Source organism: Oryzias latipes, chromosome 14, assembly GCF_053564925.1.
Source record: "Oryzias latipes strain Hd-rR chromosome 14, Olatipes_Hd-rR_3.1".
Classification (NCBI taxonomy): Eukaryota; Metazoa; Chordata; class Actinopteri; order Beloniformes; family Adrianichthyidae; genus Oryzias; species Oryzias latipes.
In genome coordinates this window covers 4387574-4410960 of record NC_136250.1, presented here as the reverse complement: position 1 = coordinate 4410960, position 23387 = coordinate 4387574, and the positions used below count along the sequence as shown (strand labels likewise).

At 38.8% G+C, this 23387-nt stretch overlaps 2 protein-coding genes across 4 annotated transcripts in view; one reads left to right on the top strand and one right to left on the bottom strand.

Moving 5' to 3' along the window:
- Window positions 1-7656, top strand: part of jade2 (jade family PHD finger 2) — a 214121-nt gene extending 206465 nt beyond the window's left edge. For both annotated transcript variants that reach the window (XM_023962509.2, XM_023962510.2), the window contains one exon: window positions 84-7656. In XM_023962509.2, coding sequence (XP_023818277.1) covers window positions 84-845 — 762 coding nt within the window. In that variant the 3' untranslated portion in view covers window positions 846-7656. The remainder of the gene's footprint in view (window positions 1-83) is intronic.
- Window positions 7657-14282: 6626 nt separating this feature from the next.
- On the bottom strand, window positions 14283-22478 carry sar1b (secretion associated, Ras related GTPase 1B). Of its 2 annotated transcripts, none has more exons than XM_023962389.2 (7): window positions 22377-22478; window positions 19800-19875; window positions 18273-18392; window positions 18030-18095; window positions 17797-17900; window positions 16868-16999; window positions 14283-15797 (listed from the first exon to the last, which is right to left on the bottom strand). In XM_023962389.2, the coding sequence occupies exons 2-7, from the start codon at window positions 19855-19857 to the stop codon at window positions 15681-15683; spliced, it is 597 nt and encodes a 198-aa protein (XP_023818157.1). In that variant the 5' UTR covers window positions 19858-19875; window positions 22377-22478; the 3' UTR covers window positions 14283-15680. The 2 variants fall into 2 exon arrangements, with proteins under 2 accessions (XP_023818157.1, XP_023818156.1); XM_023962388.2 differs by having other exon boundaries at window positions 22272-22474.
- Between the last annotated feature and the right edge of the window lie 909 nt (window positions 22479-23387).

Sequence of the window (23387 nt, the reverse complement as noted above, 5' to 3'; positions counted from 1 at the left end):
AGTTTTTATGTGGGATTTAGATTTTGTTGCTGGTCTCATTCTCCCTCCCCAGCGCTCCTCACTGCTCCTGTTTTCTCATCCAGCTCCTACAGGGAGAAGAGAACCTGCTAAACCTAATGATGGAGAACTCTGTCCAGTCCACCTGGAAGACGCCACAGCTGGGCCGCAAGTCAAGAGGAAGCAACAGGTCCCGCTCTCGAGGGCCGAGCACCACCCCACCCCAGCCTCAGGCACTCCTTTCTGCTCCAACCGCTTCCTCCGCCTGCAGCCCTTCCACTGCAACAGGGCTCTGGTCGAGTGCCACAGAATCCAGTAACGTGGGCCGCAAAGGTGAAAGGTCCAGGGGCCCCTCCAAGGCTCTGCACCACCATGCTCATCACCACCGGACGAGGAGCTCTGACCTTCACAGGGACCCGCCTCCACAGCCACCAATCTCCAAGATGGACTCCTGTCACATCTCGGATGACCGCGGTCCGTGGCAGAGCGTCAAAGTGGCGAACGGGGTTGCATCGGGCGTTGGATCTGGAATTATGAAGGCCTCCTCCCCCCTCCCCGCCTCCAGTCCTGGAACCACAGTGCCCGACACAATACTCGCTGGTGGTGTCGCACGCTCCCGCTTGACCCGCCAGAGCAAATCAAGAGGGAGGGGAAGCGTAGGAGGGCCGCAGTGCATGGACCTGTCTCTGGCAGGAAAGGAAATGTCTCTGTTAGACGCTGCTGAGACTGACGGCTACTTCTCTGACGGCGAGCAGAGTGATTCGGACTTGCGCTCCGGCTCGCTCCGGCTGCCGCAGTTGCATTCTGGAAACGACGACCTGCTGAGGAGAAGCGTGCTGGCCTCTTAAAACAGCCTCAAGTGCAAACATGGAGGCAGCCATGGCTGGGTGGGGGGGCTATTCAACCAAATTCCTGTTACATCTATTGGTGGAGAATGTCTTCAGCTCTTGTCCTGCTTTTTTTTAATTTGGTGGGGAATTGAATGTAGCTGTTGTTTAGTAAGGTGGCTTCACTGGACCTCAGCTACCTGTTAGCTCATTATTGAACAGTCAGCAGATAAAAAAAAAAACAATTCTTTTTGTTTTTGCTTTGTATAAGTCAAAAAGGTTCTGTTTCTGGGTGTCCAAGTGCCCAGCTTCGGCCTCGTGTCTGTGGTATCTGCCAGACTTGAGAACACTTTGGGGCATTATTATTACTCAAGCTGGTTTCAGGGTATGCTCGATTCCTGGTCTCTGTGGCCTGAGTTGCATCCAACGAGTCCTCGTTTTCTTGAAAACGTTTGGTAGAACGACTCTTTCACACCAGAACGGCTCTGAATACATGCAGAAAGTTACACGGGAAACATGTATTCAGCCTTGAAAAGCACAAAGAGCTGCGTTGTCACAGATCCTCATTCAGGGTTGGGGTCAAATTTCTTTGGATTGACTCAGTTGCCAAACCGAAGCCTTTCTTCTCCGATCTGTTTTATGTGCAGCTTTTGTGGGTGTTTTTAATTGGCAAAGACATTGGCCCCAGCCCTGATGCTCCTTCAGACTGTCACACAGCAACACAAACACAGACTTACACCTACACAACTACAAGGAAATCCCATAGCTCACATCTGAGCTGTTGTATAGATCTTTGATGTGATCTCTGTTAGCTGCTGTCAAGTTCTTCCTAATTGGTATTTCGACAAACCCCTGAATCTTTGGAGATATATAATCGCAGAAACTTTGTGCCTTCTGTCACTTGCCCTATGGTACTTTACCCCCGCCCCCCAAACTTCTAAAATCAGCCAAACAATCATTAAGTCAATCAGTTGTTTCTTAAACAAGAAAAATATCAGTCTTTTGTTTTTTTAATCGGCTTAAAAACAATCAAAGCGAAAGGACCGCCCACCGCACTGATTACTCCATGTAACAGCACCGGGCTCCTTGTCACCTTAAAACAGCTGAATAGTGCCTAAAAATGATGGAAATGCAACGTTTGACATTGATCAGCAGATATTGTGTGCAGCACTTTGCAAAGCAGAGCCGCCCCCAACAATCAGCGCTGCCTTCTGCTCTGAGTCCACCTTAGGGTTCAAACCTACAAGGGTTTTTTTTTAATCGACCACACAAATCTCCTTTAAAATGTGTTTTTTATCAGATATAAGCTCATATTTTTATTTATTTTCCCCCGTTAAAAGTTGACAGCTTTAGATAAACTTTAGATAAACCCTGTGAACGTTTTATTCTGGCATAAATATTCCAGATGAAATGTGATCAAGTCAAATGAGCAAATCTACGGGCTGCATGTCCATGAACTTCAGCCTCAGAGGCCTGCGCTCGCCACTCCTGGAACTGAATTGTTCCTCGTTTGTAGACAAACTTCAGTCCTTTTTGTTGTTATCTAAGAGTTGTATTTTGTACTTAAAGCAGTTTGTGGTTTTCTCAGGGGTTCAAAAACATTTAAGAAAAAAAAAGTGGAAAAGATGTGGATAAAGTAACATAAGACCTAAATACGTATACAAAATTTATGTTTTCTATCATATGCAGCATATAAACATATATATATATATATATATAAATATAAAGTGATATGTGTATGTCTAGAAACTTACTTATTTGGCAGGCTTCATTGTTTTATGACTACTACTGGGCATGCTTCTTCTTCGGTCGCCATTAGCCCAGGCTCAACAGCTGATTAAAGTTAGTAGCTGTGTGTTCACCTAATGTTTTCGTTTTAAATCTGGCCCCCCAATCCTTTGGACCCAAACTGAGGTGAAATAAACTGAGTTCTGAGGGCTGTCTGACCCAGGATGGGTAAACAGAACAGAGGCAACGTTCTCTGTTTGTGTGGACGGTCTCCAACGCAGGAGCGAGCACGCCAAAGAAAAGCATCTGAAAAACATGGCAGCCCGTTTAGAGGTTTAATTTATCCGCTGAAACAGCACCAATAGGCTGTTAGTGATGAGTACGCACCCCCCTCTCCAGACAGAAAAAGCCAAATGAGCACACAGCACAGCTCCTTCCTTCTCACACACAAACAACTGAGTTGGTATAACAGGGTTACAACGTTCAAGATGACTAGTTTTTTTATGAACATGTGGTCCTGATGCATCAGGAAGCAGGAGTCTGCTCTGGCTGAAACGCCCCCACATGGCAGGAGAGTATTATCACAGGTGATGGCACTGCATCTGTCCTCTTCGTCCTTCAGGTGTCCCCGTCATAAAAAGAACGCCGCGCTCATGTCGGCGGAAGTTTCCTACGTTGGTTATTACAAGCTACCATAGCAACACACACAACAAACTTCAAGAGAGAATCCGATAAGAAGGAGAGATGAAGCATCATGGCTGCCTGCAAAAACCCTCTGGGTGGTTGTGAGGGTCCATGTGTTGCTTTGACAGAAACGTGTAATAATGGTTTCAATAATCAATGTTCAGAGTAGCCTGACGTTGTAGACAGTGGTTTTAGATAAGGCCTCTCATGTATGGCCTTAACATGTAGTAGCAAATGCTGAGGCTGCACAGCACTGAAGACAAACCATCACATTTCCCTCTTCCCAAAATTCCTTTCTTTATTCTACAACGATATCCACAAACAAACGGCAGAATCATCAGGACGTTGTTTTTCCACGATGCTGTGCAGCCTTAGCAAACACAAACTGGTTATTCTATATTTACAGTGTGGCTTCAATGCCCTCTCTTTGCTTTGTAGACTGTAGACTTTTGCAGGTTCTGATTTTTTTAATCAATATCCAGTAGAGTAAACGCACTCCTCTGGTTGGCATCGTGGTGTGGGTGCTGGCTTTCCAACCTACAATGTGCTCTGATGATCTTTGGCTTTTGCAGCAGTCGGGTTTATGTGAAATCTGGATTCAAAGTTTGGGGTCTTTTTTATTCATTTTTTATTTTTCTAATTGATCTATTTCAGTTTTTTCATTTAAAGGACCAACAGTCCTGATTGACCATTTAAAGGAAGTAAACTCAGGTTGTGTCCGAACTCCTTCCCTACTCACTATATTGTGCACTATATAATGATTTTGCCATTTTAGTGCCGTCCGAATCTACAATTCCAAAATCAAGTTCCCTAAATATTTCCCAGAAGTCTCTGCGAAAAACCAGTGTGCATTGATGCTCAGTAGATCGGCGGATATAGACCAAAATGCATCGCGTCGAAACAATTTTTGACAAAAAAATGTATTTTTTTAACAAACCCTAACGTTTTTATCTTCAGAAGACAGTGGTTTCCTAAATAATCATTGCAAAACTTTTTAACTCCTTGAAATCGATGACATCATATCCGACGTTTCAAAAGTAAAAATTTAAAAAAGTAGTGACCATGGTATCCGAACCGCTTTTAAAGTGAAGGCCACTACATAGTGCCGCACTATATCGTTTTTTAGGAGTTAGAGTGGGAATTCGGACTTAGTCTTATTCTTTTTTCTACGGCACTTTGGCCTGATGAGGGTAACAGGAATTCCTGGAGCCTATCCCAGCAGTTTTTAGGGACCGGCTTGGTTCCTCCTCAACAATAGCAGACCAAAACAACCACAGTTATGTAGAAAGGAATAAATAAAGACCCATAGCTCCAGGCTTTCACATTTATGCTATCGACTTATGTAAAACTCCAAGAACGACGTCACTGCACTTTCACTGCTGGGTTCCTCAGACCTTCTCAGCAAAGCAATACTCATGAGCACTTTTAGAAATGACAAAATATTTATCTGTTCCCTTTCAAAACATTTGTTTTAGACCTGAACAAATAAAATCAGATATGAACATAACATTTCCATCTTAAAGAAATTGCTGAGTTGGTTTTGGGAGACAAGGAGAGCACTGGGACACCATTTAAGGTGTTCTTCTTCCATGGTTGCTCCTCCGTCCAGTAAAGAAGTGGTTTGGGGCTGCTGGTGGAGCAAATAACACAAGACTGAACATTGATTAGCACTCTGTCCGTTAAATACGTTTAGAAAAAGAACGATCAGTGATGATGTGATGATATTGGAATGTGTCTTTTTGCAGATGACACATTGATGTTTTTTAAGAATCAAAAACAAACATCTAAAAGTGAAACTAGATCTTAAAAAAGGATCTTTTCTATGGAACTACCCAGTCTGTGTTTTTCCTAACCTGCAGCACCCACACAAAACCCACCCACCCACCCATGTACCTTCCACTGGACTTTATACACATCTACAATAATGTATTATACTGTTCAACTACTACTTCTAGAGATAAGTTCATTTTCAGTGTTTTGAAAAAGTCTTTGCAAAGCTGTTCTTTGTTTTTTTTAAAATCTTTTGTAATGCTTAGCTGACCGCTGTGGCGTATCAAACCGGACTCATGATCCGCTTCCACTGCTCTTACTGCCGCTTCGCTCCTCTCTGTAACAGCAAAGCTAAATGTCAAGGTCGCTAAATCCTCATCCAACATCCACGGCACAGATCGGAGGTTTAGTCATACAAACAGAGCCGCTGTGGAGGAGCAAACAGGTTAATTCATCAACTTAAAGCCCATCTTTGGAGGAGGCGCCGAGCATCAGGGCGTTCAGATCTGAAGGATTGACTAGAATTTCATTCGTCACATGTTTGATTAGTGATAACTTTCCTATATTTTAACTAATGCAAAAAGAAAGTGTTATAAAAAAAAATCTGTTGAAGGGAGATCTACAACTTCATTACTCAAATTGTTCGTTTTGACATAAATTAATGCTTTAAATGTGACAATTAGTGTAAAAATGGTTTTTATTGATCTCTGAAGGTAAATAAAATCGTATTTGCAACTTTTTTTAACAGAACAGAACTCAAAGGTTTGGCCAATTTCTGACTCCACAGCTGCTGAAATGTTTCGAAACTAAAGCTCCCATCTGCTCCAAAAGAGCAGGTTACCCTTCATCCATCATCTTCCTCCCACCAGCAAAGCTCTCAGCCTCTCTGGTCCAAATCATCCCTAAAAACCACCATCTTGCCTCCACCCTGCTGCCCCTCCCCTCTGCTTTCTTTATTGGTAGATCAGCTCCTGAAACAATCAATGGATCCAAACAAAAAAGGGACATTTCTAGCTTTAAGGACAGAGATGGGCGTGAGAGGAGGAAACGAAGGCTTTTCTTTACCGAGATGGAGAAAGTGAAGGTTTTCTTGAAGCTGCAGCGTTTGCTGCTTTTAGTTTGCAACCAGTCAAGTCAAGAAGCTGACCATTCACTTTCCCACTTTTATAAGTCTTTGCACTTCTGCTTTCACGATTTCTCCTCATTCCTTCAAAGTAAGTCAACTGAAACTTTATATTTAGCAAAATGTACTACCAGAAGTGAAAATATTTCCAGAATACCATCCAAGGCACATTTGGTTGGTGAAACTAAGAAAGAAAAAAAAAGATTTTTATTATTTAATCTATCCCATTTAGTCCCTCCATTTTTCCTTCCTGTAAAAGGAAAGCTCCATTTCTTAAACTCACATCTGTTATCTGGTTTTAGCGTTCTGCTTCAGGGAGGTGCAGACTCCGCTCAGACATACTTCACTGAAGACAAATGGAGAAGCGGCTCCGTTTGGCTCAAGTTTGACTTTCCCACAGTTGGTAGTATTAGTTACAGACTGGTCCTGAACCCCCGCACAGTGTAAATAAAAGGAGAGAAGGCGATTTTTAGCACCGCTTCCAGGAATAAATGGAACTTTGACAAATCACAATTAGACATTTCCAGAGCTTATGTGCTTCATTTCTGTATCCGTTTTAAAGCATTTTCTCCACATTTCCGTCTATTTTTCCTTCACAGTCCTTAACTCCTGAATTTACTCCATATTTAAACAGATTTAAGTGTAAACATCATTTTATTGCAACATCTATCCTTGGATGTAATCATCACAAATCAAGTCACAGCTGTTTCAATACTCTGAAGCACCTCATATTATTGTACTTCTTTAAAAAAATAATCTGTTTTAGTCAGCACTTACTTTTTTTTTTTTTTTTTTTTGCTGAAGTAAGGTTTATCGATTGAGCTGCCTGCTCTTTACGCGGTTCTTCACTTCTTCCTGCTCCCTCATGACATTTCCAAACAATCATTCATGCTTTCAAAGCAGAGCTGGGAGAAAAAAAGTCTCTTCCTCCTCCTACTGCTGTCCTCACACAAGGTGTTAACATCTCTGCTGCCACTCCGTTTCTCCTCCACTTTCCATCAGTTCTTCAATACAATATAATATGAATGTTGCAGGAGTTTATCCTTCTGTACTCTGTTTAAAAGAATGTTGTGCCATTTGTTAATAGCAAAGAGAACTATTGAACATATATGAAAAAGAAGAGCTATTTTAAATTATTTTTTGGCTTTTTTTGCTATATTTATTTTCTTGTATTAGAATCTTCTTTATAGGAGGGAAACAAAAAAAATTATTTTTCATTAGTGCGAAAAACCTATTTTCTTCCTTTTTGTACAATTTCCATGTTTAAAGCGAGACTTTGAAAAGCAATATGATGATGATGATCATGATGATGATGATGATGATGATGATGTTTCCTGTGACTGTATCTGCATGCTGTTTGTGTTGCCTTAATGATGGCTGCATCCCACTATGCCCCCCACCCACTCCAACCCAGTCTTTCTAATCTCTTACCCCCCCTGAAAGAAAACCCCTCTTCATCTGGTGGAGTTTCAGTCCCATCTGATCCAGTCCGTGCAGTCAATAAAGCAGTGCTTTCCGTGTGCTGAAGTCTGCCTCTGTTTTTGAAACTCTACACCACAAAACCTTTATTTTTTTTATTTTTTTTGTCAGGTTTCAGGAAGTATTTTTTTCCTTACTGCACCAGTGAAAAAGACAAAAAGTTACCATTTAGTCTGATCGTTTTTGTAGAGATTTTCAAAATGACTGTGGCCCTGAAGTGCAAAATCACACCAACAAATTACATTAATCCTTGTGCTATGACCCCACCCTTACTTTGACGTGTTCTCCCTACCATGACAAAGGTGGATAAAGGTGGAAAGATTTCATGTAATCCATGGACACCGGTGAAGATCACAAATCATTGAAGAAAAAAGGTTCAGAGCACTGTCTAGTGGGTCTAGATGACCCAACTGCCAATGGTAAAGTGCCTAGGATAGCACAAGGATTAAAACATATTAAAGATCATAACATTAATTGAAAAAAGCTAAGCAAATAATAAATAAATAGAAAAAACATTCAATTTTAGATAAAAGAATACAAAAACCAAAAACACAATTCCCAAAAAAAATGAAACAAAACTTTTAAAAAGTAGCCTAATATTCTGAAATCAAAATAAAAAACGAATTTGCTTAATTTGCTCCACAGGTTAAAATCGGTTTGGGCTGCTAGGTCGAACCTGTAAAAGTGGGTTCACCTTGAGGTTTGCTTTTATTTTCTTGGTGTTTATGTCTTTGGATGGTTAACGTGTCATTCCCATGTGTGTATTTAATACTCCCACATGAGGAGAGCTTCTCAAAACATCCAATATGTTCCCCCTACTGTGGACGAGCATCTAAAGCTGGTCAAGAAACATCAAAGACATAAAATATTCATTTATATAAAGCCATATAAAAGTGTCCTCCATGGGAGAACCATCCGATCGCCTGTACCTCACAGCACAACGGTGCATCTTCAGACCCGGCCAGAAGTTGAACTTTTTTTTCAAAAAAGGATCCAAAGCCCAGAAAATCTTGAGAAGAGCATGTCATCCATGACTGCCAGAAGTTTCTTACCAGGGCCAACACATGTCTCTTCCAAATGGACTCAAACCTGCTGCCAAGTCAGCCCTGGAGTGGCTTCACAACAGAAATGTGAAAATGTGGCTCAGACACCAGACTTCATGTCAAGACGAAAAAATCTGAGGAATGATTTTGGTCCAGCCATAGAAATTAAAAAAAAAACAACCAAATAGCTAATCGAAGCTTCCAAGTTGAAAACAGAGGAGGAGGCTTTATGCTCCAAAGAAATTTAGCAATAAAAGTGCCTCTTTATTTTTTTGTTTATTTAAGAGAAATTCCATTTCAGAAGCAGAACCTGCATCCAATGAGCATTCAACAGCTGAATTTACAGCCAAAGCAGGTAGTTGGTGATAAATCCTTGAACCGAACTCCAACCAGCTGGCTGCTGAAGGTAGTGGAGCATTTAACAGGCTTAAGGCTGAAACTGGGATCTGTCCATCCACCCATCTGTCCATGAACACATGCACCTATGAGTGTGCACACAAACACCATTAGGAGACAAACTTCAACTTGACTCACATAAGACCACTGTAATGCATCTTTTTGTGACCGTTTTGTGTTTATATCAAAAGCAAGAAACAAATAAAAAATGGAAATTCACTCTTTGATAACAGTAGCATCACTTTTATTCCAGTTAAAATAAAAAAAATACATCTTCTACAAACCATATAGCTCTAAAATGTCAATACCAAGTACTATTGATGTGTAGTTTCTGTAATGCTGGTGATAAATGACTGCCTTCTCTTTTGAAATTGCCCCCTGAGGGAGAAATAAAGAGATTTAATAAAATTCAGAATTGTTCTAAAAGAGTAAAACACCACCACTTTCTGTGAGTTTCCTCACAGAAAATAAATGAAAACTATTTCTAGTTTAAAGAACTTAACTTAACTGTTAATGTTGTCACAAAACGGCTAATAGTCGTGTGTTTCCTCTCCCCGATAGAAGAGAAATGCACAATAAACATGCAGAAACACATTAAACGCAATAGATCTCCCATTCGAACTCCGGGGAATAGACCATAGAAAAAATAGAGAAATCCAGGCATTACCATATATAATAATATTACAGGCAACTTCTCAAAGAAACCACTCATGAGCAATCATTGTAAAATGAAGCCCTTCAAGGATGGAAACAGGGATCCTCAGCTGCCTTCCTTTGCTGCCCTCTGTTGGCATCTGTGTAAAAAAAAAACACATTTTCTACAGAAACTGTTCTTTCTAATGTTATCACTTTTAAAGAACTCAACATCCACCACATTTTAACATTTTTCTTATAAGGTCAATGAAAACTGGTAGAAAGATACTTTTTTTTTCTTTTAAGTGTTAATTTTAGAGTTTGTCACTTACATGATTATGATAGTCAGATTGTCATCAGGTACTTCAGTCATGATGTTTGCTACAAATATACTTCGTGAGTTTTCTGTGACTCCTGACGTGTAGCTGTAATATTTAGAATAAATTGTGATAAATTCCTTGATGTTATCCAACAAATATCTGTGTAAGCTGCTTCTGTGGATATCTCAGGGCTGTTTTTTTGAGAACAGCCCTTTTTACAACATTGCTATTTTTACACAATGACAATACAAAATACTACTCATTTTGGGGTTTGCAGCTTTGATGTAACTTTTTTAGGGGGCAAAATGCTACCATTATCAGACTATTACTAAACATGTTTAATTTACTGTATCACCTGCTTGCTAAATGTAAAACAGGGCTGCCCAGTCCTGGTCCTTGAGTTCTGCCACTCAGACTGTTTTCCAGCTCACCCAGCACCTCTAGCTGCTGATTACCTGGATCAGATGTGTTCAGTCTCTCAGGATAAGAAGACACCCGAGTCAGCAAATTTGTAGAAAGGGTTAGGGAGAAAAGGCAGGGTGGTAGATCAGGACTAGGCATACCATGTTTCACCGCACATGTTCGCTTGATAATGACCTCATTTCAAACTGAGGACACTGTTACACAAAGAATACTTACTGTTAACATGGAGATTAAGGGTTTTATTTGAAAAAGAGGTCTGATTTTGAGATGAAACTTCTAGAATTGTTGAGGTAAATGTATATTTTTTCCGATGCAAATGAGGTTTTGCTGTGAATGTTACAAGAAAACTAAACATGAATTAGCAGAAGCTGCATTTATGGCATGTTGCAGCTCATCATCACGGTTTGCTTCTTTTATGACGGTCTGTGAAATCAACAATAAAAATATTTCAAATATTATAATATTCACTAATTATTCCAATATTATTACTTTTTTAAAAATTGGGGAAATGATTTTTTTATGAAAGCTTTTATAATTTAAATATTTCTTGTTTTAATTTTACATTTCTTTTTGTCTGATATCAACTTTTAATTACTGTCGATGAGCTTGTAAAAAAAAATTGTCAAATTAAAACAAAAAAGTGAAAATATTTATTCCAAAATTCCACTTTGGGGTTTCATCAGAATAACTTTACACCTAAGAAGAGATTATTCCGTTTCATTTTACCTATGAACCAAAATGTTTCAAATGTTTCGCGATTTTATTTTTCTTCCACATTTATTTTATTGCTGCAACAAGACTAAAAGTATTTAGGTCAACAGAATTTTGAAACCCCAACCATAAGATTCAGGACTTTTGTTGATTGCTTTACCAGGAAGCTGCTGTGGTGTGAAGACACTTTACACAGGAAAGCAAATTCCTTCCTTAATGTTTATTGCTCAGAGGATTTCAATTTGAATTTCACTGAACTACATTAAACTTATGCTTCTTTGGAATAACCCATCCAGACTAAAGTGCAGTGCAGTTGAATTGAATTCTGGAACCGGAATGACTTTCCCCTTGATGGATATTTCATCTTTTAACTTGCATTTTAGAAAAAAATATAAAAGAAAATAGGTTTTTATTATAAATATTTACATTAAATGCGTACATTAAAACATGTCTTAAAAATAGGTCAACTCCCTAGGTTCGTCAGGCTTTTACTACACCTGCACAGGTAAAAAATGCTCTGCTGAACAAGGACAAACAGCAGCGTGAGCAAAAATTAAATGTTTGCATCTCAGTCATATCTGTCTTATCTCAAGCATTTGATCTCACTGATTCCTGCTGACAAAGGAAACATAAAACAGCCAGTTTCCTGCTGCTTTAAGGTGTTTGTGGTATCTCTATGTTTCGCAGCATCATGTGCATGGGTGCATGTTGTTTTTGAAAGCTGCATTTTGTTGTGCAGGAGAAAAAAAAAGCTAAAGGGGCAATTGAATTAGTTACATTTTTATTGTTTTGTAAAATTTTTAAACTCCTTCAACCCCTTTGCAAAGGTGTGCAGTTTAAAAACAATCCTGCATCTGTAACAGACATCATGATCATGCATTCTGCTTGTATAAAATCCATGTCATGGTACCACCTCAGCTCACTTGTAACCATCTAGCCATGTCAGACCGCCCACTTCTGTGTCCTCGACGCTTACCCAGCAACACCTGCAGGATCTCATTCACAGTAGAACAGATCTCAGCCAAGCAGCCTTTTTTTTTTTACTTAACCCTTGTGCTATCCTAGGCACTTTAACATTGGGAGTTGGGTCATCTAGACCCACTAGACAGTGCTCTGAACCTTTTTTCTTCAATGATTTGTGATCTTCACTGGTGTCCATGGATTCCATGAAATCTTTCCACCTTTATCCACCTTTGTCATGGTAGGGAGAACACGTTAATGTAAGGGTGGGGTCATCTGGACCCCATAGGATAGCACAAGGGTTAACCTGCCCAGCAGCTCAGCAGACATATAATAGCTGAGAGTCTCTCGTATTGGACAGAATTTACTGTTACAACAGGTGGTAATGTAGCTTCGAACACACGAGGTGTTTATTTGCATAAACCCCTTTTGCATTTGAGGCTAAACTTTATTTTTATGAGATTTATGGGTGCCAGCAAGAGATGGGAATGCCTAACAAGAATGGAAAGTGTGAACTGACCAGGCTCATTTGATGTTGGAAAAGATAATGAGGCCCAGAACTTGAAGGCGGGGACATGGACGGCCCTAGGTTCGGTTGTGATGTGATCCCCGGATCATGGCCTAGCCAGAGATCTCAGGGATCCTCCTCCACAGCTAAAAAGAGGATCGCCAGGCCCAGGAACACAGCCACCGCTGCCACCGCTGCTGAGCTTTTTCCTTACCGCGAAGGGGGGTCTAAGGGCTGGGATGCCAGTATAGCTTAGTCAGTTTGTTAGTTCATTTTAGTATTTTTCTATTGAACTCTTTGTATTCGTGATCCTTTTGATTTCATGTTTTACTTCGAAGCCCATCGAGACGACTGTTGTTGTGATTTTGGGCTATACAAATAAATTGAATTGTCTGGCTCTCCACACAAGGGATGAGGTAGAGGAAGATCAGTGACCTCTTTGTGTAGTGTATTTGTGTGTATCGGATTCAAAAGTGTAGTTAAAGTTTGTGTGTAGAGCACTGTGAGAACGCCTCCTGTTTGTTGGCAGTGATGTCCAAGCACCTTCCAACCAAAATGCCCCAGATGTCTAATGTGTAATTAGAAGAGGAGGGGCCACAGAGCTGATCAGCAACCGCAGAGGGAGGAGCCACTGCCAAGTAGTCCAACCCCGAGGTAAGATGCAAATTTTCAGTTCAGACACAAATATTTTTTAATTATCCTCAATGTCTGAGGCAAAGTGAAAGAAAATAGTTTTTCTTGTTTTATTTTTGTTAATATTAATAATAAATGAGTATGAAATGCACTGTGCATTTGACTCCTGCTGTGAGTCTGCACTGGAAAAAGCGTTATAGATACAGGATGAGGAAATGTAGTTTTAAAACTAAAACAGAATTATTACTTTGATTTGCAGCTGTAAAATCAATGTGACATGCTTCCATTCCCAAATGGCACGAACAAAAACAATTGTGTTCAGATGAAACCAATAAGGTTCTGGCTGCAGGAACAAGAATTGCTTAGCTGTACATAAAAAAAGACTCATTGGAGCTTGTTATGCTCCTAAATTACATCTGCAAATTAAATAAAATATAATTAATATAATATGCCAGCAATATTAGATATATATTTTGGTTCAAAATACGGTTAGTTCCTGTCAAAAAATTTGCTCTTTTGGAAAAATTAAAAATATCGAATGTAAAACAAAATATTTTAGCCTAATTCATATAAAAGTTTTTTTTTCTTTTACCTTTTTTGTTATCTCATAATAATTTGAAATTTTCCTGTAATGTTCTGTTCCATAATGCCTCCAGGGTAGATTCAACTTGTTTCAGGCCTGCCCCCTAGTGGTTCCATTTAATACTACACTCGGAAATAATTACATAATCCCAGAATTGAATGCACTTCTTATGTAATCTCTTACGTTTTCTAAAAGAGCTAGTTGTACTTTTCTTTGTGGATTAATTTCTGCTTCCTACTTTTACATGAAAATAGTAGACATGTGTTTTCTAGCATTTGTGAAGCAGATACTGCTAAATTAATGCTTTAACACCCAAACATGCAACACACCCTAAAAACGCTGATTACAATGGCAGCTACCAACCATTTTTCCACCACATTGTTTGATAAAATGCCAAACCCATTTTCACCCTTCCCTTCGAAATGATCCGTTTCCGTTCAGTCTTAAGAATTGGAGTTCTTCCATATTTCTCATTGCTTTATTGTCAGAGTTTGGAAAATAAAATAAAAATAAGTCAGCATTACTGATGAATGGTAAAGCCCATTTTTTTTCATTGCAAACATTTATTACATATTTTTTTTATGATGCAAACAACAGCAAGTCCCATCCTTGTTGGAACAGCTCATCATCGATTCATGAGGGAATGAAAGAGACACAAAGGGACACAAAGTGTGTTATGCGCACTTCAGTTACTTTCAGTTTAAAAAACAAACAAAAAAAACATGACAATCGTATCTTGTTGGAAATTTTGGCATCTTCTTCCCTCCTTTTTTGTAATTGGTCATTTAAAAAAAAAAAGAAAAGAAAAACAAGGCATGCATAATATTCTGGTAATGCACATACATCAAAAGGATACCACTTCTAAATACAAAATCTATGGATGGTGTTCATGTAGATTTCATAGACATGGTTCCTTTTCTTCAAGGTGTTTCCTGTGTGTCCTCTGGTCTTTACCTGGTCAGAGCAGAAAGACACACTTGTAGTCTGACCTTCAGTATACGGACTAGATTTTACAGCCACGCCCCTCCTCAGATTTACTGGCTTTTAAATGCATCGAATAGACGGTGTCATTTCCTATATATAAAAAATAATAAATCTTTCTATAAGTAATACTTTGACCCCATGCTTTTGTTTACAAGGGAGCCCAATGGCTTTTTGCACACACATAGCTACTCTGCCTCGAAGACAGAAGCCTGGAGCTAAAGCATTTCAAGCCTACCAAAGACATGGATTTCATTAATTTTAGGATGAGAAAAATGTTCATTTAAGCCGCATCAGTGATCTAGGTGTTACAGATCGAGAGGAGGAGGAGAAAATAAAAGAAAAAAAGAAAAAGCACTGGTTAAATACAATTTTGAATGAACTCTTTACTGTTAAAAAAGTGTACTGCAACACATCCAACTATGCTGCGCTCATCATTTGCTCAAGCGGAGTTAAAGAGGAGGAAAAGGCTTTAAGGACTGCTGATTGATCAGTGGAATCATATACAGATTTACAGTTAGAATGCATCCATCATCACACTCAACAGATGGCAGGAAGGGAGGGACAGACGGCAGCAAACGACCAACACGATATAGAAAAGATTCATTCGCTTGAATGTGAACGTCGTTTGCCGTGGAGCCAATGCTGCCCTCTAAATAAAAACAAAAAAAGATAGATGACGATGAACGAACAGATGGGAATGCTGCAAGTGCAGAACCAAATATTCCACCAATAAAAGTCTATTGGGATCGAGCTGTACTGGCTGTTCTGGAAGTGAACGCAGACTTGTTTTAACCAAAGGTGGGGTTGAGTATGACGGTTCTGATGGTAACGGCGGCTGGATTCGGCGCCCTGTGGTTGGTGGCGCTGCCTTAATTGCTTTAGTCGATGTACTGGGAGAGCCAGCGGAAGCCCTCGCCGTAACCCTGCCTCTTCAACACGCTGCACATGAACACCTCCAGTGGTCTCGTGTTCAAATCCTTCAGGGGAATGTTGCCCTAGGAGAGGAAATCCAAGAAACATCTTTGAACATTTGTTTGTTTGTTTTTAAACACACTTTTGTTCAAGAAATTAAGAAGATGAGGCTCAAAATGACATTTCTGAGTATGTCTCTGTTGAAATCACTGTAAATCAGGAGCAGACCAAAAACAGCTGATTTATGATGTAGAAAACATGCTGGCTGGGTGACAAGCTTCCTGCTCCAAGCTCTGCAACGGGAAGGGGAACGGGGGGCGGGGTTGAACAGTCCTGCCCACAACTCAGAGGATAATTTCTAATGAAATACTGCCGCTCTGCAGAAACTATGTCCAAAAAACACAACAACAAAAGTTTTTCAATGGTGGCTAACAGCAGCAAAATCATAATTAAAACACCACTGGAAACATTTTAAAGTAGATCAGAAGATGAACGGAGTGGAACTTTAAAAGAATAATGAAAGAAAATAAGTGAAAGGCCAAAAATCTCACTTTGCTTTTCTGTATTAAATGTGAAAAAAGCTGCACCTTGACAAATGTTTGTGTTTCACAATGATCAAACAATAGTAGGAAGTGTTTACGGGGATCCTCGAATGCAGCGCGTTCCCCTTCCACTCCTAACAGCGTTTCAACAAAGAAAACTGCTAGAACATTATGGAAGCCGAGGCTTTTTCTAAAAAGATTTATGGTTAAGTGAAGAAATGTGAACTTCTGTGAGAACGTCCACAACTGTGAACTGCACAATGTAGCAAATGTTTCCAACAGACGTCTTGATATTGACATTTTTGGACGTTCATGACAGATCTCTCTCTCATGATGAAGCGTTTTGTCTTTGCAGTTAAAGAACTACATCACTATCTGGGTGTTATTTTAGAATAATGATAATAATAATTACAGAAAGAATATCTCCAACGCTTTGACTCTCAAATCAACCAACAGCAAGTTAACTAAAGAAGAAAATAGCCTCAAATTTCTTATTTTTCACATACCAACTACTCTGATTTGTGTTTTAAGCAACGACTGACTGTTTCAGGAAGGACTTAGTGCTATAGATAGAGCTAGATATTAGAGGTTTCTTTTGACTGCGTACTGACCTTCCCTGTTGTATGTCCGTATAATCCAAACCTTTCCCTCAGCCGCTCTTCACTGATGGCATCTTGTCTGTCGATCTTGTTGCCCAGGATTAGGATGGGCACGTTTCCGATGGTCTCATCTGTCATTAATGCCTGTGCAGATTGATGGGGGTTTCATTGCCAACATCAATAACAGTGTTACTTTAAAAGACAAAGCATTATATTACTGAGTATTTAGTTTTCTACTGAAAGTGTTTTTTTTAGAGCAATGGTGCTTATTTGAGATATTTTCCAGAACTGGGTGTTCATATTAAGAAATGCAAGATAAAAGACACAATTTTGCGCAAATAATCAAGTTACAAAGGCATGAAAGCCTTTATCTCCTCATTCAGAAAACTGTTTTGTTCTATTAAAGTTGTTCAACGTAATTTTTAAAACAAATACAATGAAATAAATTATTCAATTTTCTAAACAAAAAAGAGGGAAAAAAAAGATGTCCTCCAATTTATCTTAAAAACTGAGGCATTTAAACCAGCCACAGGAAGCACATGTGACGCGCTATTACAGGATTTTCAAAACGATAAATAGTTTGCTCCAACAGCAAAAGATGCTAAATGAATGATCCAACAAAGTGTAAAAGTCCAATCTCTGCAGAATTCCCATCACTCTCTGAAAATGAAACAACACGGTTCTTCAGAAAGTAAAACAGGAACTCTTCACATAAATTATTTAACAGTGTATCATATCTCAAAAACATTAAAGTAAAGTAAAACAGGACTGGTAAAATATTACATTTTAAATGTGACCCAATGTTAAGGCACCAATACAATATGGCCATATTTTAAGAAATATTTGTTAATTCTTCTAACCTACAACAATCCCATGTTTGCAGGAATTCCTGAAAGCAGATGGAGTAAAGTGTGGTATGGATGGAGGGCGAAGCTTCTTACATCAAGCTCTGTTTTGGATTCAGTCAACCTGTCGGGGTCTGCACAGTCCACCAGGAAAACGATGCCGTTGATTGCAGGGAGGTAGTTTTTCCACACTCTGCGGGCTACAAAACACAAGGAACATTCGACGATCGGTTCATTTCAAAAGACACAGCTAACAACTAAGACACAACTAACTACACTGCTGGATTTCTATTAGCACATGTAAAAAAGCGTGAGGACAAAAACTGTACCTTGTTGGTGACCTCCGAGGTCAAAGGTGGTGAAAGTCATGCCAGCAATCGTCAGCTCTTCTGAGGCTGAAAAACCCAACATACCAGCAAATCAGGACTGAGTGTATCACTGAAATTCACTCTTACACCAACATTTCCATGTAAACACCATTTTTTGTGGTTTTTGCATGAATAATCTTTCAAATCCTAGCTGAGTGAGCATGTGCAGACATGGACGTGTGAGAGAAAGAAGAACCAGCTCACTTGGGTGTAAAGTTGGCACATGCTGTCCCAATCTGTCATCTTTGAGCATGTGCAGTAGCGTTGTTTTGCCAGCATTGTCCAGGCCAAGAAATACTAACTTGCCGGATTTCTTATACAGTCCTGGGGACCAAAAAAGAAAAAAAAAAAAAATGTTAGAAATCGTTCATTCGATTTTACAAATTCATAACATTTCATTTAAAAGCGTTTTTTGATTAAATATTTAAAATATTCCATAAATAAAAATTAAACTAAACTTTCTGAAGATACTTTTTACTGTCTTAATATTTTCCTTTAAGAATAAAAAAATACAGTTTTCACAGATTAAAACACAAAAATGAAAACTACTTTAATAAAATCAAATAGTCTAATTTTTTATCTCAAAACCGACATTTTATATACCATTTCCTTTATATGTCTAATACATTACTAGTAATGTGCGCTAAAGAATGCATATGTTAAAAACCAGCTATAAATTAAATGGATTAGATATGACAACACAAACAGCACTTTAACACAAAGTCCACAGCTAAATGAGATCATCTGTGAATAGAAGGTGGCAGGACTTTTGCACTCCGTCCTGCTTTTTCATGCTCTCCTCTTTCCACACAGACAGTCATGACCTGAATCTCATGTCTCCGGAGATCATGGAGAAAAGACGACCACACCGTCGCTCATTTCTGTTATCCTTTCAATAACAGTAGAAAGGAAAATTCAGGGGTATTACTTTACCTCATAAATAAAAGCTGCCGACTAAACATCATGAGAGCTTCAAAACCATATGTGGAGAGGTATTTTCAATGACTCTACAACAGTACCAAACAATTGCCCCCCACCCAGCTGAGTGACTGAACGTCATGGTTGCTAAAGGAGGTGGGAACGAAGGCCACTCCTAAGTCAACTTTCCTGATGCTTTTATGTTTACTACTCTGAGTCAGTCCAGTGATATCCAGAGGATTCACCAGGGTTTTGATAGTCAGCTCTCCTGGATGTCGTCATCACTCGGAGCAGCAGAACGTAAGCCGTCAAACTGGAAGAACTGGAACTCCAGTAGCTCAATGAATAACTGGGACAGTGCATGATGCTGCATGTTGTCTGTTTCTATGCCATTCAAATGTGCAGATTTATCACAGACAAAATACGTCGGAAGGATTAGTCCACTCAGAGTTGAGTTTTTGGGGCTGTTACTGAACAGCAACAACACAAAATGTTGTTTGGGTGAAACATTTTATTTTCAGAGAGGGATTTATTGGCTTAAAAAAAACCTCATGTATGGATTTATTTCCCTTCTTGAAAACTTTGCAAACATGTTTTCTTTTGTCAACCGTTTCATTTGGCAAAACGTACAATTTTAGACAACTATTATCTTGTTAATTCAAACTTTAAAACATTTCAGACTGAGGCACAAAGTAGTTTCAGATCACTTGGTTTGCACCAAAAACCATAAATAAACCCATACCAGAAAACTATATTGTGTCAAACTGATAGCTTTGACCTTTGAACTACAGGGATGATATCATCAGGACTTACCTAAAAACTGTAGTACGCTATTGAAACCGCTATAAATCCAATCAAATAGGAAGGACATATCCGGAGCTGTTGAATCCTAAAGGAAAAAGGAAACAATTCATTTAAATACTTTTAATGTTGTGGTTTGTTAGTACTTACAAACGGACTGGGAAAATACAACTGAAATTGTTTAACACAAAATAAAATACTAATAAAGTTATGCAAAAAAACCAAAACAAGACTAAAATAAAACTTTCTGCCACAAAATTTGCATTGACTCAACTAGTTTCCACCTCCGCTGCTTTTACAATGAATGACACAGCTAGACTACCATTTTCACAGAAAAAATATTTATAAAGTTAATCAGCTAACATAATAAACTTAAGGCCACAAAGTCAACTTTAAGAATAACAGATCTCAACTCCATAAAATGTCAAAGTTGAGTTTAAACAGACAACTGCAGAAAGGTGGATAAAAGAACCAGCTGCCTCACTTTTACCCAAAAGTAAGAAATGCGTCTCAACTCAGACAAGAACCAGAAACTGCTGATAAAAAAAACAACACAAGATTTAAATTCCTGATCTCAAAACACCCAACAATTCTTTTAAAGCCAGTGAGAGATTTGCTCGTCATATCCAAGGATAACAGCTATTAAACCCAGTTTTGCTTATCTAGAAAAAAAAGTGTCTTAAAAATTACACTTAAATTGGCCTCTACTGAGTTAATTCCTCCTTTTTTAGAGAATAAAAATCATCGTGGTTTGTTCACGGTAGTGTTATTCTCTAAACAAATGAACTGATTCTGTTACTGTGATGGTCGTTAAAATGCTGCAAGGCGGAGGTGGAACCACAACAGTTGAAATAAGACATGATCCTAGAAGCAGAGGAAACTTTGCCATAAAAAGTTAACCAGTTTCATGTCACTTCCTACCTACTTTTAATCTCATAGATACAGAGGTATCAGAACGTAGCAAGCTGGAACCAACCTCTAACCCCACTTGCATAACATGCAAACCTTCTACAGGGCTAAAGTATAGGGCAGGCAAAGGTCAACATCAGAAGACAGTTACAGCGCTCCTCATCTGCTGTCACTGTCCAGACTTCACATATGGGCTTTAACAGTGGGTGGGATTACATTAAAAGGCTATGCGCGTGGCTATGTTGTAGCAAATGTTAAACAAAACCAATTCCTGGGCTGACCAATCAGGGCACGAGCAGAATGGCCGTACAGGAACTACTTTTTTTTTTTTTTTTTTTTACAAGAGAAGTATGGGTTGTTGTTTTTTTTTGATGCAGAACAAAAGTGACATACAGCAAAAGAACAAGAAAAAATAAGCTGTACATCAAATGTTCAAAATAAACACCAGGGGATATACAAGCAAAAAAATAAACTTACACTAAATTATACAGCTGAGCAAGGTGATACGTTTTAATAGCTTTTTTGTTTGTACTGGGGGAAGGAACTACTTTTTACCAACTCTTTCTACACCTGACCACTTTAAATGGTCGTAACAGCAACTTTTAACCTGGTGAAACGTATTCAGTTAACATGTTTGAAAAATAAAATAAAAAAAATAGGGAGCACACTTGTTCCTCTCAATTCATATTCTATTAAAAGTACAACGAGTACAAATGGAGAATAAAGTAAAATTCTACACTACTTTTAAAAACTTGTCTTCAATTAGAACATAAGTCAGTTTATTCACTTTTGAGACTTTTGTCAAAAAGGTTATGGGCGTTAAATTGGACACTTCTAAAGCCACAAGTATTAAGGCCATACTCTAAATCAAAATTTGACACCCTGCTAAATCAGTGGGGAGGAAAAGCCTTTTCAAAATTCAGTAATCTGATTACAATTGGTAACTAAATGGGATATATGTGTGGTACACAGCAATCTGTCCACAAGTCACAGTCAGACATCGAAAAATACTTTTTCTAAAGTATATTTTTGTTTCTGAATGACGTGCTAGATTTATTTTTACCTTTTTTCTCCCCTAATTTTCGAAATATTGAAAAGAACCAACGGTCATGTAACAAACCGACACAAACGCAACGACAGAACCTCCGACGAAGTCCATTTTTATAGATTTACCGAAGCTGATGGTTTTTTATTCGGGGTTTTACCGGCTAACGGGCAGGTTAGCTGGCGGCTTCAAGCTACGTGTCATATTCTGAAGGCGACGTTGCAGTGTGCTAGCCGTTTCGGCTAACCACCAGTTAGCAAGAAATACTGTTCGTTGATGTATTAGACGTGAGGATTTGCCGGTGTTTTCTTCGAAGAACGTGTCGGTTTAATTGTAGAAACCATTAGGTCAAGTTGTTTTAATATTTATTGTAAGTTTAGTTCAAATAAGCAAGTTAGGTCCACTTGGTGTTAGCTATAGTAATGTAGCATTTTAGCTACCGGGATAACTTGCTAGCAGCGAAGCCGAAGGCTCGCGACCGAACCTTCCCTTTTTTATCGTTATTGAAGAGGTAAAAACGAATCACTTACCCGTTTTTAAGTGTAGATAGAGTTACCGAGTGTGTTCGTTCAAACAACCATATAAATCAGTCTTTCAGTGAAAAGGGAGCCAGTGAGATGCCAGGTCTTCCTCACCCCTTTCGTGTTTTGTTGCTGAGACACGACACTGCAATGGCTGTCCAACAACTCCCCAAAACTCTGCCCAGCCGCTTCCTGTTTATGTTTCACAATCAGCTTTCCGACACTGCTCAGTTTACTCCATAACGACCCATTTCACAATTAATTTAACTTAAGTATTAAAATTAATAAACGTTAATTAAAATATTTAATCACACACATGCAAAGTTTGATTTTATTGATTATTATTATGACCAACAAGTTATTTTTCTGGTTTCGCCATTTTATTTTATTTTATTTCATTTCATTTCATTTCATTTCATTTCATTTCATTTAACAAATTAAAATGAATTGATTGCCAGGAGGGATTCAACACACCTAGTTCAGGGTAAGAAGACTAATTTTGGTGAACCAGCAGTTTGAAATATGTGAAATACTTTTCTTGTTAAAATAAACTAGTGTCCCTTACCCCTTTGAAAAGCCCACGAGGTTCATATACTGGCTAAATTAGGTCTCTTGTACTTTTTTTTTCAATGAATCACTACCCTGTGTCACAAAAGCTTACTCGTTTTCTTTTCTTTATACAGAAATTCATCTATTTGTTTTAAATGAGGTTGACGTCTTTAGATAAGGGATGAAAGAAGAATTAAATACATATATTGTAATTCTCCCCAATTTCTGGTTGTGTATCAGGTCAGTGTTTGACTCACAGACCCTGACAGACTCCTGTGTAGCTTCCCTTCTGCTATCCTAGGCACTTTACCATTGGGAGTGGGGTCATCTAGACCCACTAGACAGTGCTCTGAACCTTTTTTCTTCAAAGATTTGTGATCTTCACTGGTGTCCATGGATTACATGAAATCTTTCCACATTTATCCCCCTTTGTCATGGTAGGGAGAACACGTCAATGTAAGGGTGGGGTCATCTAAGATAGCACAAGGGTTAAAACAATCTTGTTCCCAAACAAAAAGATTATTGATGAAGTGTACTTTTGAAAAATAAATAAATACACAAAAAAAACGAGGCTAA